The 14,153-nt window shown below is 44.6% G+C and overlaps 1 protein-coding gene across 5 annotated transcripts in view; it reads right to left on the bottom strand.

The window, feature by feature from the left end:
* The window catches only part of MGMT (O-6-methylguanine-DNA methyltransferase), a 145,440-nt gene that overhangs the window by 27,948 nt on the left and 103,339 nt on the right, over positions 1-14,153 (bottom strand). For 3 of the 5 annotated variants that reach the window (XM_033515742.1, XM_015633905.2, XM_033515741.1), the window contains exon 4: positions 3,974-4,134. In XM_033515742.1, coding sequence (XP_033371633.1) covers positions 3,974-4,134 — 161 coding nt within the window. The remainder of the gene's footprint in view (positions 1-3,973; positions 4,135-14,153) is intronic. The other 2 variants (XM_015633907.2, XM_033515743.1) reach the window with 1 other exon arrangement.

Raw genomic sequence — 14,153 nt, 5'->3', positions numbered from 1 at the left:
ATCACCCAGAGATCCCCCAGAGATCACCCACACATCACATCACCCAGAGATCACCCAGAGATCACCCAGAGATCCCCAAAGATCACCCAGAGATCACCCACAGATCACCCAGAGATCACCCACACATCATCCAGAGATCAACCACACATCACACACATCACATCACCCAGAGATCCCCCAGAGATCCCCCAGAGATCCCCCAGAGATCCCCCAGAGATCACCCAGAGATCACCCACACATCACATCATCCAGAGATCACTCAGAGATCACCCACAGAAATCCACACATCACCCAGAGATCCCCCAGAGATCCCCCAGAGATCACCCACAGATCCCCAAAGATCCCCCAGAGATCCCCCAGAGATCCCCCAGAGATCACCCACAGATCACCCACAGATCACCCACACATCACCCACCCCAGGCACAGCCCTCAAAATAGTAACAATCCCATTTTCCTGTTACAGAGAAAGGGAGCTAATCACCAGGATACATTAAGAACAATTAATCATTTCCCATTAGGAACGTTCAGGGATTTTTCTGAGCTGTCCCACCCAGAGGAGTGGGAAAACCTGACTTTCTCTTTGTGACACAGGTTGTTGAAATTATGTTCCACATTTTCAACTATGTTTAAAAATAAATATATTGGCTGCACATAAACTGGAGAGCTGGTAAGGAGAGAGCTCCTGGAGGTGTTGGGAAACCAAATTTTTCCCTCTCCACATCTCCCTGACTGGGAGCCAGGTGAGGGTCGGGCTCTGCTCCCAGGGAACAAGGGACAGGATTTGGGGAAATGGCCTCAAACTGTGCAAGGGAGGTTTAGATTGGAGATTAAGGAAAATTTCTTCATGGAAAAGCTGTCCAGCCCTGGCACAGTCTCTCCAGGGCAGTGGTGGAGGCACCACCCCTGGAAATGTTCAAAAACCAAGTGGATGTGGCACTTGGGGACAAGGATTAGTGGTGAGCACGGTGATGGTGCTGGGAATGGTTGGGCTGGATGATCCCCAAGGTCTTTTCCAACCCTAATGGTTCTGTAATTCCACAATTCTCCTGCCTGCATCAAGATTCTGATTCCACCTTTGCCAGTGCCAAGTTACGAGGGGAATGGTTTGTTTTGTATTTTAACTGCTTTTAAACACACTTCCCCCCTTTAACAGTAATTTAGAAAATTAAAGGCACTTTAGAAAAATTTAAGATATAGCAGAAGGCATTGAAACAACAAATACTGAAGTTTCATAGAATTTCTTAATAAATATAAAGCAGATCATCTCTACTTTCTGAATCTGCAAATCTCTCTGCTTTTGTTATGTCAGAGTTGATTGTCACAATTTTCCTCTCCACAAGGATCTATGTCTTCAAAGCTGGCACAAAAGCAGCTGCAGAAAACTGACCATGAATTGAGAAATGTTTCATCCCAAAAGCACTCTACATATTTTTTTGTTAGATGAAGAACCTTTTTAATGTGGTTTTTTTTTGGCATAAGCAAAACCCTTCCGGTCCCCAGATGAAGTTAGTGCAGAAAAATAAAATAAAATTTGATATAAGCACTGATTAGGAAGAAATTATGCAACAGTGAGTCCTGATTAAAAAAACACTTGAGGATGGAACTCAAATCCTCTATCAGAGAGCAATGTTGTACATGGTCACATTTACAGGGAGGTGGGGAAAGAAGGGTGAGGGTTTTGATGATCAGGGAATCACAGAATTCCAGCCTGGGATGGGTCAGAGGGACCTTAAAGCTCATCCAGTTCCACTCCTGCCATGGGCAGGGAACCTCCCACTGTCCCAGATTGCTCAGGGCTCCAGAGCTGCTGCTGAACAGAAATGTAAGGAAATCAGAGTGATGAGAAAAAGCCTTTCTGGCTTTGGATCCTGGTGCTTTCACTGATGTTTGTTCTGCGTTTTTAAGCGCCTGGAGAAATGAGCAGGCACTTTCAAATGTAAATGTGTGAAAGTAAATAAATACCAAATTCCTAATTTAGCAAAACTGCAATTCTGATGTGCAGATAAACTGAAGTGCAATCCATCATAATTTGATTTTTACCTCACCTTTCTCCTAAACAACTTTTAAAACCAGTTGCATCCAATTTTTGACATCTATTTCCACATTCCTTCCAACGTAATTTTTTTTGTATTTCATGAAAGTATCAGTAGGAGAGTGACAGAAGAACAGCAATGCTCTCACATCGTTGTGATTTGAGCCAATTAATCCCTCATTAGCGTAGGTGCCTTCCCCCAGTAAAACACAGCCACAGCTGGGCCAAGAGCAAACAGCGGAGCTGGATGGAAACATCTGGAATGTGCATGGAGAGGAGAACGCTGTCCTGCAGCCCTGCCCAGCACCCAGCCCGTGCTGCAGGCACCCAGACCCACACCCTGAGCACCCTGAGCACCAGCAGTGTCACCCCTCAGTGCCACAGCCTCAGCTGACAGCCACCAGCCACAGCCCACCCCTGCCACAGCTCCTGCCTGGCTTTTCTGCTTGGATGGCGCTGAAGAATTCTCCTTCCTTCCCTCAAAAATTCAAGGGTGGTGGCTGTTTCCCTCAAGAAGCTTCCTGTTAACAAATATCCATATTTTTCCCCTTTTTTCCCCTTTTCCTTGGTGCCTTGCAGTGTTGCCTGCACAGGGAGGTTGTGCCCTAGGGATGGACCAAAGTCTTCTACAAACTCAGGGCTGAACCCCAAACCTGCAGCTAGAACACAATCAGCAGCGCTTACACCAAGGAATTTCATTCACAAAGCTGAAAAGAATTCAGGAGCCCATCTAGGAAAACTAATGAAAAAAAACCCACATTATTTTAAATTTTTTATAATCTTCTGATGGATAATCTGGGAGGCAGAATTCCCCTGCTGTTGTTCAGAGATGGCAGGAGCAGCAGCAGCAGGAATATTTCCTACCCAGCTTTGCCCATTCACATCCACCTCAATGTTAAAGTTTCCACAACACTGCACTTCACTTTATCCCAAATATAATCCCTAATACAAAAAATATATCCCTAATACAAAAGTTCCTCAGCACCACCCTGGAATTTGGCTGTGAAAGATCAGGCACTGGGGAATTTTCATAACATGGGTGTACAGAAGATGCTCACAGAAACAAAGCTCACAGATCCTGAGATTCCCTTATTCACCACAAAGTGATGGCATTTGGGGTAGGCAAGAAGGCACTGCAAACACCAGACTTCTGAGGTAATGATTATTAATTATTACTGAAGATAATGGGACCCATTTCATTTCAAATGATTCATTTCTGTTATGAGGCCTTCAGGAACACAGTCAATAAATGGAGGGACTTTTCTCAGGTGTTACTTTCACCTAAATTCATAAATAGCACAACTTGGCAGTAACAAATCTCTTTGTTTAAAACTGTCAGAGTGTTATCTATGATAACTCTGAGGAATAAAACCACAGTGACCTTACACAACCTATCCCTGACTGCTGTCCTGGCGCTTTGCTCCTGACAGGGGCACAGAACCACAAAATCAGGAGAAGATTTCAACAATCAGGGAGTCACTGAGGTTGGAAAATCCCTCTCAGCCCATCAATTCCAAGCATTCCCCAGCACTGCCAAGATCCATGTCCCCAGGTGTCACATCCAAAGGCTTTTCCATGCCCCCAGGGATGGGAACTCCATCACTGCCCAGGGCAGCCTTTTCCTTTTCCAGGAAGGAATTCTCCCAAATCTCCAACCTAAACCTCTGCTGCTGCAATGTGAGGCCATTTCCACTCTTCCTTCTTGTTCTCTGTGAGCTGAGCCAGCCCCACCCTGGCTGCCCCCTCCTGTCAGGGAGCTTTAGAGAGTGATGCCAAAGCCTCAGCCCCCCCTCTTGGTGGCCAAAAGCTGCTTTAAGTAGCCACCACCTCAGCGAGCAGCTCCCAGCCCTTCAGGTGTGTTCACAGCCCAACCTTTCAGTGTGAAGGGTGAGGGAGATGGGAGGCAGTGGTGATGGCAGAGGGCAGGAGGGTGGCACTGACCTGTCTGCAGCAGGGGGTGGTGGAAGGCAGGCAGGGGCAGGGTTCCTGTGCTCTCTGGCTCACTGAAGTAGGCTCGCAGCCAGGCCGTGCACTGCCGCAGCGGCTCCGGCATCTCCTCGGCTCCCTCGCACACCTCGCAAGCCACCGAGGACTCCGCCCTGCTGAGACACACAGAAATGCAAAATTACAGAGGTAAAAATGACAAAACCAGGCTGGACAGAGCTCTGAACAATCTGGTCCCTTGAGTGGGACAACACAGTGGTCCCTTCCAAGGGAAACAACTCTGTGACGCTGTGACAAAACCGAGTATCCACACTCTGTATCAGCAAAATAAAAGCCTCAAAACACTTAATCTGGACTCAGACCTTTTTTCTAGTCAGACAGAAGTGATGGGATTCCTTGCAGCAGTAACAAAGACTCACCCTCATCACCTCTACAAACGCAAGGATGACCCAGTGCTACAAACACCTGTAAGAAAATCCAGGGAAGAGCGGTGAAAGCCATGTGGGAAATGTCAGGGAGCAAGAACACCACCCAGGCCCATGCTGAAGGACACATCCCTGTGCTTGGAGGATGGATGGAGGTGAGGCTCCTCCTCCACATCCCCCGGGGCTGCAGTCCCTTGTCCCCAGGCTCATCCCTGGGGAAGGAGGGAAGGAAGCAGTTCCCTTCCCCATCCCCGCTTCCTCCAGCGCCGTGGCAGGTCTCTGCTTCCCTCCCCTGATTGAATTGGAAGGAAGCAATTCAGAATTCATTTGATTTTCAATGGCAGCTCGTGCTTGCAGGGGCTGAGGAGCAAAGTGAGCGAACAGAAAGCACCTGTAAATAAAAATGTACCTCTTCCCATGCTCTTTTTTTTCTTTTTCTTTTCCTCTGGAAGAGCAAGGTGTGGATGAGAGTGATGAGAAAGGGAACCCTGGATTTGCAGCTGTGTTTCCCAAGCTGGATGTTTTCAGGGGTGCAGAGCAGTGCTGGGAAAGGGGTGGTGGTGCTCTCCTGGTGTTTCCCAAGGCTGGGGTGTGGTGGGGGGCTCTGAGAACTGCAGAGATTGTGTGAGGACAGCAACAAACACCCAGCCCATCAGCAGTGCACCCATGAGAAAGGATGGAGACAACACCAAGGGTGATGGCAGAACAGCAACCCCTGCCAGCAACCTTCTCACATCCAGAACCCTCACCACCACTGAGGGGCCACACAAAGGTTTCCTGATTCTTGCAGCTTTTCCCCCCCAGCTGGAAATAAAGCCAGAGCCAAAAGTTCTCAATGCTGGACCCCAACAGCAGAGTCCTCTGGTGAGAGGCTGGGTGTGCCCCAAAGCAAGGAAATGAAGGGAAAACTCAGGCAATATCAAAATACATGTGAACCTGAGACAAGGGAAGAGAAAAGCAGAGTGATTGAGCCTGCCAGGTACGGGACAGAGCAAACCAACCCCAATTTCTGAGTGTGCTGAAGGATTTCCTGAGACTCCTCCAAGCAAAAAGCCAAAGCAAATGAACCAAGTGATGCTCCAGGAACGGCACCAAAGAGCCACGAGGCAGCTCTGCACACACCCAGCATCTGCAGAGCCTGGCCCAGCACTGGGATGCTGGAGAATGAGCAGAGCCTCTGGATGGGCTCAGGGATGTGCCAGGGGTTGGGGCAAGGCCACGCTCAGATGTGGAGCCCTCGCTCACCTGGTGCCTGATCAAACAGCTCTGCCATCCCCCAGCCCCAACTCAGCTTCTGATTAATTGTGAGCCACTGGAGGCCTCTCAATTCCTGATGGGAAAGTGGAGATGGACAATTAAAACACTCCAGGAGTCCATGGCTTGGAGCAGAGGCAAATCAAATCTGCACAATCAGCTTTGGATCCAGTTCGGTAGGAGTTAAATGCAATTTTACTTCTCTTTCCATTTATTTACCAGATCGATGGTTTTAACTTTCCTTTAAGCATGTGAAGTAGGATCAAGTTGCTTTTTAAAACTACTTTATGCTGTTTTTCTGATTAATAATGTCTTTGCTAAAAGAAAAGGTATGAAATGCATGCACAGACCTTTGGACACAAATCCCCATGACATGGACTTCAAACCAAGCTCCCAACACTGTGGATAATCCCTTATTTCACACAGGTTCAACACAGCAGAATACAGCTCTGTTTTACTGTGAACTGTTGGAGCTACAACAAAATAATAATGAGAGAATATAATGACAATAACTCCTCTGAAACCTGGGAGAGAAGTGAGGAGACTTTTCTGCTCCATTTATCCAGAAGAGCAGGAAGAGTGCTCAAAGCTACGGTCTCCTGTTTTTCACATCATCCTGTTTCCCATTCTTGGGAGTCTGGAAATCATTTGGGCTGTAATGGCAGCAGTAAAACAGGAAAACTCCATCTCTTCATGGCTCCAGGAGCAGCAGCTCCGGGCTCTGCCTCCAACTGCACACAGGGACCAGCCCAAGGACACCCAACCAGCATCAGTCACCCCAAAACAAGTGGGGAGCAGCCAGGGAGACTCTGGGAGCATCTCCCAGGGCCTGAAGGGGCTCCAGGAGAGCTGGAGGGGGACTGGGGACAAGGGATGGAGGGACAGGACACAGGGAATGGCTCCCAGTGCCAGAGGGCAGGGCTGGGTGGGATTTTGGGCAGGGATTGTTCCTGGCAGGGTGGGCAGGGGCTGGGATGGAATTCCCAGAGCAGCTGGGGCTGCCCCTGGATCCCTGGCAGTGCCCAAGGCCAGGCTGGACATTGGGGCTGGAGCAGCTGGGACAGGGGAAGGTGTCCCTGCCGTGGCACTGGGTGAGATTTGAGTTTCCATTCCGAGCCAAACCACCACACACACATTCCTCCCTTCTCCAGGTGTTCCCTGGCAGGAGTCTTTGGACAGAATTTCTTTTTAATTTTCTTTTTAATTGCTGCTTTTAATCTCAGTGCCCTGCCACTGCTGAGCATCTCCAGATGTTTTTGGTGGGGCCATTCTCCCAGCACCTCAGCACCAGGGGCTCTCCCAACACCTGCCACCTCCAGGGCCACCTCCACCTTTGCCAAGAAAGGGAATGCTCTGCAAGGCAGAAATGAATTTGCTTTCCAGGAATGCACTGACTTCTTTTCCTGCAGGATACAAACTCCATGTGCCAACACACACACACACCCAGAGCTTCAGACTGGCAGGGAGTTGAAAAAAAGGAAAACCTTCATATTAATTTTGCTTGGCTAGAGATGGCAACCAGGTTATTCCTGGGAATTTGACAGCTTTAACAAAGAAAAAGAAGGCACATAACTCATGCATGGTGTCTTCTGCTGGCCCTTCTCCCCTCCCTGCCCTTCCCTCCTCCCCTTTCCCTTCCCAAACTTGCACAGCAGAACTTCCACAAACTACCTCAGCATTAAATATCCGACTGAAAACACCAGCTGCCTTTTAAAGGATTTTCTCAGGCTTCAAAGCCTTAAGTACCTTTCAAAAAGCAGAGTCAAAGTGGTCTCAACACATTGGTAAGAAGAGCAGAGGAGTTACATCATGGGAAATTCCCCCCTGGAAGGAAATCCCTCTGCTCAGAGTCACATTTCTTGGAAGGTTTCTCAACACCCTACTCCAGGCACGGATCTTTGAGCACTTCTGAGTCCAGATGGAAAGGAACAAGTTGAAATTTAGAGAAAAACACACACCTAAAAGTCATATGAACTACCTGGGCCTAAACTTTAGGAATGAAAAAGGAAAAAGGGCCTTTCTTAATGTCCTGCCCTGGGTGAGCCCCAGGGAAAGGATCACAGAGGCACCAGCAGTGCACAGGGTGGTGGCCAAAGTGGCCATTCACTGTTTTACCTATGGAAAGTTTAAGTCTTAAACTTGTGATCAACAAGATGCAATTTTAGTTTTATAAAGGAAAAGCATGAGCATGAAAAATAAAAACATAAGCATGAAAAATAAAAAAAACCCAAACCTGAAATCTGACTGCTTTGCTTGCACCCTGGAGAATTTTTTAATTTTTTAATTAAAAAGTACCAATGGCTTTCTCTTTTTTTAAATTTTTTTTATTTTTTTTATTTTTTGGCAGTGGGGCTGGAATCATGAGAAACATTTATTTAAACCACATTAATATTATTTAAATTGCTTCCACTTTCATCAGAGTCTGTCACTGCACTTGTTTTTATTCCCAAATGATGCTGGGTGCTGCCTGGCATTCCAAAAATGCCAAAGTGGAGGGTTTTGTAAAAATACAAACAATTGGTCAACAAACAATTATTGCTGCTGGGGTTTAGTGTGCATTTTATATTTTATTTTATTTTGTTTTATTTTATTTTATTTTTATTTTTTATTTTATTTTATTTTATTTTTATTTTTTAATTTTTTAATTTATTTATATTTATTTTATTTTAATTTAATTTACATTTTATTTATTTATTTTATTTTATTTTTATTTTATTTTATTTATTTTATTTTATTTTATTTTAATTTTATTTTATTTTAATTTATTTATTTATTTATTTAAATTTATTTTATTTTAATTTAATTTAATTTATATTTTATTTTATTTTATTTTATTTTATTTTATTTTATTTTATTTTATTTTATTACCAAGAGTTTTTTTGTTTGCAGTAATGTGGTGCCCTCTAATATGTCAGCAGTGTCACATGTCTGTCATGTCTGCCTTAACTTTTGGGGATTTTTGGGGATATTTGGGGATATTTGGGGTAAATGGATATTTAACTCCACATGAACAACATGGCTTTACAGGGGGATGTTTCATTAAAATAAAAAACTCCTCAATTAGAAATAAAAACTCATTTTAAGCTATCTAAAGACATCTAGAAATAAATATATATTTTTTTCCAGTTTTATGTGTCTCACTAAGAGCCTTTTTTCTGGCCAGGCACCCCCTGCTGCTGCTGCACATCTCCAGCCCATGGTGGTGACGTCCAAGGCAGCCCCAAATCAACCCCAACGTGGGAATCCCCCCCAGGATTAGGGTTTTCACCCAGCACAGCCATTCCACACCATTCCTCCTGCAATCCCATATATTCCTTTCCATGCCAGCCCTTTCCAGAGGCTGCCCAAGGCTGGGGATCCAGCTGGCTCCTGCACCCACACAGCTCAGAGTCCTCCCAGAGCTCCATCCCAGCCCTGCTCCTCACGTCTGCATGGCATGGAAGGAAGGAAAAGCTGGTTTTAGCAGAGGGGAGGAAAGCAGCAGCACCTGTTTCAGTTTAACAGGCTCCTTCCAAAAACCACTGCCAAGAACTGGAAGTTTCTAAGGCGCTTCCAAAATAAACATGTAAGCAGAGGACTGGCTTCAGGATCATCCCAAATAGCTCAACCATGACGAAAAGCAGAGAAATGCTGGGAGAAGCCTGAAGTGGCAGGATGTTTATTATTTATTTCTGAGCTGATTTTTGCCTCAGTCCTTCCGAATCTTAAGGGAAACAAGGTGGACCTTGAGGTGTGCTGAAAGGAAGGGGAAGAACCACAATGACCCCGCTGGCACATTCCCTGAGGGAAAGGCAGGAGCTGGCAGCTTCCTTGGGATAAATAAATACCATGAGAATGCTGTAGCAGCTCCCATAACATATTTATAAAATATTTGTCTATTTTAAATGCAATTGATTGGTCGAATGTAAGATCCAAATGCCACTTCCACTGCCTGTAGCCACACACACCTGAGTGTTTGATCCCTGGAAAATCACCTCCCCTTCCAGTGGTTTGCCTAAGGAGAGGTTTAGAAACTGAGTGAAGAGTCCCCTTTACCTCAGATTTAAAATTTTCAATGTTTTTCCTTTGATTAAGATAGAAATGAAAAAAGCTCCTCAACTAAAAAAAAAAGGTTGCAACTCCTCCTAGTCTGGAGTCAACAAAGTTCCATTGATACATGTGGGCAGACTCAGATTACGTTATTAATTCTAATTTTTTTAAATTTTAGATTTTTTGGTAATGTTTCATCATTTAAAATTTTGTCATTTTGTAATTTTACCTGATTAAAATTTTTTTTTCTGGGTTTTTTTCTGTGATTTTCTTTCCCCGTGGTGGGAAGAGCCTGGTGACTGTTGCTACAGAGCTCCATGAGTGTCATTAACACAGATAATTCTGAATATTTATCTAAGTTATAATGCAATAATTAATACAATAATATATTATTGTTTATCTAAGTCACAATACATATCTAGATATATAAAATAATGAATAACAGAGCTCCTAAGCCAGAGTAAATTTTTACATTTGCAGAAGTCACTGTTGATCCTCTAGGACCTGAATGGTAACTCTTGCCATGAAATACAAATGAGGGGCCAGAATAATTTTAAAATTATTGTTTTTTAAATGGAATTTTTTTGTTTTATCAGCAAATGACCGAAGACAAGTTGTCACATAATTCTCACACATGTGAATTCATAACAGAAGAAAGTTGCATTAACTGGAAACTGAAGGCTGTCTTTTTCTTACAATTATATAGATCTGTGCTTACCTTACCAAAGTAATGTTCTCTTAGAGAAATAGCTGCTGTGTTACCTTTCAAATGGAAGAATCAGTGATGATTAGCAGGCAAAAATTAACATTAAAATAAGACTTAGTGAGGCAGCATTATTTCTTCCACACCAACAGAGTGAATAGATATTTATACTGGAGCCTTCATTGTGAAATTAACTAAAAATTTATTTTCTCCACACCTAAATGTCATTTAAGCAGCCTTTCTTTGATAGATGAAGGCTAAAGCCACCCCAAAAGTGCAGCTGAATTATCTGGTCTCTAATGACTCCAAACCGATTACGGGATGCAGAGCAATCTCGTTAAATTTTATTCCAAAGCCTACTACACTGGTGTTTTCTCTTATTTTTCTATCAATGAAGCCCAGGAGGTTTAAGGACAATTCATTATGTATGAGACCCAACTTACAGTGCTTGACTGTTGATTAATAGCAAAGTTTGCTGGGTGTACATTTGCAGCATTAGATGCATACAATATGCTAACTTATTCTTCCACCCAAGCTAATTATTTACCAAAATGACTACTTGAGACTACAATTTATTAAATGCATGCATCCAGTCTCAATTTGGCCCCAAAAGACAGCCTGGAATGAAGATCTTTTACTTGATGTGACAACTTCTGGAAACAGTGTTATTAATATTGTAAATGTGGCAAATAAAGAGTTCAAATAGCCGGGTGGCTCTGCTGCATTTCTTCCCCACAACTGAATCAAGGAACAAAGTGCCTTTTTAGGTTTAAAATTCATGGGGAAGCACATCCTGACATAGTTTAATTTAGCTGCTTATAAATGAAGTGGCTCTATGATGGGAGGGAGAGATTAAAAAAGGGATGAGAGCTGCAATAAACAGCAATAACCCCCAATTCCTGTTGAGCGGCCCCGACACTGCTCTTTTAAGGCCTATTAAGGAAAAATTGATGCATTTAGGGAAGAACACAAGAAGTCAGAGCTGAGTCAGACTTAGTCCTTGTCATACAACCTGTGCAATGTTCTCCTTATTCTGTTTTTATCTGTTCTGGAGGATGTAAATTCTTATGGATCTGACTGGTGAGGAATTCTGCATCCTCTCTTTGGGAAAGAAGCACCTGCACAGAGATTTGTGCATCATATACATGATATTAGTTCAAAATAAATAATGAAACAAAAAATATATATAATTAATTGCACAATATATTAATAGATTAAATTATTGATACAGTAAGTAATAAATAAACACACCTCCTGAGTGAATTAAAAGATATCCAAATAGATTAATTTTTTCCCTGGCTTTTGCAAATAATGACATTAAATTTGGGGGCCAAACTGGGCTTGTCCAAGCCCATGATCCCTGCAAAGCTGCTCCCTGCTTATTGCCTGCTCCTGGTGTGCACCAGCAAACACTTCAAAGGATGGAGTGAGACTCCTGTCTCCACATGCCAAGATAAGGAAAATCAATGTCAATGCCCAAAAGACTCAAGTGATAGCACTGAAGGTCATTAAATGCTACTCACTGCCCTGGTCCATTAAAGTTTTGATTGGAATCCTATACAGGGAGACACAGATTTCAAACAAGATCCTGCCCTGGGATGTGGCACTGCGAGACCACGGCGGTGACTTCCCGAGGAGCACCTGAAACACATCCAAGGAAAACAATGCTCTGTGTGTGTGGGCTTGGCTCCCTTTCCCTGAGCATTTATTGTGTTTTCACAGCAGTGAATCCCATTAGGAACAAAGATCTGTGTTAAAGCAACAGCCAGGTGGAAGGACAGCCACAAAGTTCTGGTTCTTCAACCACCTCGATCTTCTCCTGTGTGTCCCAGTGCCCTTTGTTGTCTGCTCCATGGTGGCCTCCTTCCCTCAATCCCAGACTGGTTTGGGTTGGAAGGGACATTAAACATAACCAGCCATGGGCAGGGACACCTTCCCCTGTCCCAGCTGCTCCTGGCCCCGTCCAACCTGGCCTTGGACACATCCAGGGGCAGCCCCAGCTGCTCTGTGCCAGGGCCTCACCACTCTCACAGGAAGAATTTCTCCCCAATATTCCATCCATCCCTGCCCTTTGGCAGTTTGAAGGCATTCCCTTTTTCCTGCCACTCCTGTCCACAGTCCTCTCCTTAGCCCACCTTTGAAGTTCTGCCTTTTCCTGGCCACCACCGCCCTGCTGACCTCCCATGGTCTGGACCATCTCTGGACTGCTCTGCTGAAGATGTCCTGCTCCACCTCCACACTTCCATTCCGGTTCTGCTTTCCTCCTGTTTCCCACCCACAGCTTTTCCAGGCTAATTCCTGGTCTCTCTGGATTTCATCCTGTGTGTTTCTACCTCATCTGTGTCAGCTGGAATCATCCAGGCCAGGACAACCACAGTCAGCTCTGGTGCTCATCAGCACCGGGAGTTCCATCAGCTCAGAGACCTTCCCCAGAGACACCCACTCCTCTCCATGAATGAAACCCTTCAAAGACCAACAGCTGGGCCCTATTGAGAGAGCACAAATACTCCTAATATCAGAGTGACCTCTTCATAAATATTTCCGTTTCAAATCAGTAGGTTTGGCAGCAGAACGACTGGAAATTTTGCCGAAAAGATTAAAAAAAGCCCAATTTCTGTGCATCTTCTGTGCTGGAAAGGACCACCCTGTTCTAGATTGAGAACGGGGGAGATCGAGCACATCCTGAACCAGCAACAACTGAGCAGATGCTTCACATTAAATTAGTTTTAAAGCAGGAAGCAGAACTGGAGCCAAGTTCCAAGCGGCAGCACACTCTGCCCGAGATGTTCGGCAACATTAAGTATAGGTGATATCATCAGTTCTAGCTTTAATTAGGTTAAAAGAAAGTCAGTTAATTTTAGCACTTACAAGAAATTGTTACAAAACATTTTTTTCTTATATAAAAGAAGTGTCCCATCAGACCTGGGAGGTCGGTTTTATCACAGGCAATTAACTGTGTTAGGGCTGGCTGCAGGGGACCCTTAAACCGCTCACGGCGCTCCCTGCGCCGCTGTCCCCGCTGCTTCTGGGGATTCACCGCCATCCCCAGCCCTCTGCAACGGCCACAAACCCACCAGCCCTGCTCAGCACAGTGATAACCCAATGGCTAACTGCTTTCTGAAGTCAAATTTGTATTTTTTCTACATAGATAAGATATAATCCAAATTATGCATGGATTTAAAAAAAAACCAAACCAAAACCACCAAGCCTAAGGGAGTTAAAATACACATTACAACCCTTACACTTCAAAACCCAGGTCTCTGATCTGGTGCACGGGGACACTGAAGGACAAAAACTTAAGGTGAATTATTGGAACTGGGCCCTGACTTTGGATGTCCACCTTGACGTGCGTCAGTGCATGAATTCCAGATGACAGTGAGCACCAAGAATTATAATCAAAAGCACCTGCAGATCCTCCAGCCTATTAAAATGAATTAAGATACAGATAAATCAGGAACCTCTTTAGAATTCAACTCGCTAGGACATTTTTCAAAGCGAGTTCCCAGTGTGGATGTAAAGTCTGTGACCCCTGAGCATCTCCTGTTGAAGTGAGTCCAGAGGCCACAAAGATGCTCCATGGCTGGAGCCCCTCTGCTCTGGAGCCAGGCTTGGGAGAGCTGGGGGTGTTCATCTGGAGAAGACTCTGGGGACACCTTAGAGCACCTCAGAAAAACTAATATATCCCAATTAAAACAGCATAGTTAATAGAAATCTCCAAAGCCTTTCTGCAGGGCTTTGAGGTTGCTACCACACACATCAGGCAGGG

This window comes from Parus major, chromosome 6, assembly GCF_001522545.3.
Source record: "Parus major isolate Abel chromosome 6, Parus_major1.1, whole genome shotgun sequence".
Lineage (NCBI taxonomy): Eukaryota > Metazoa > Chordata > Aves > Passeriformes > Paridae > Parus > Parus major.
Note: the sequence above shows the minus strand (reverse complement) of the source record. Positions and strands in the feature narration are given on the sequence as shown.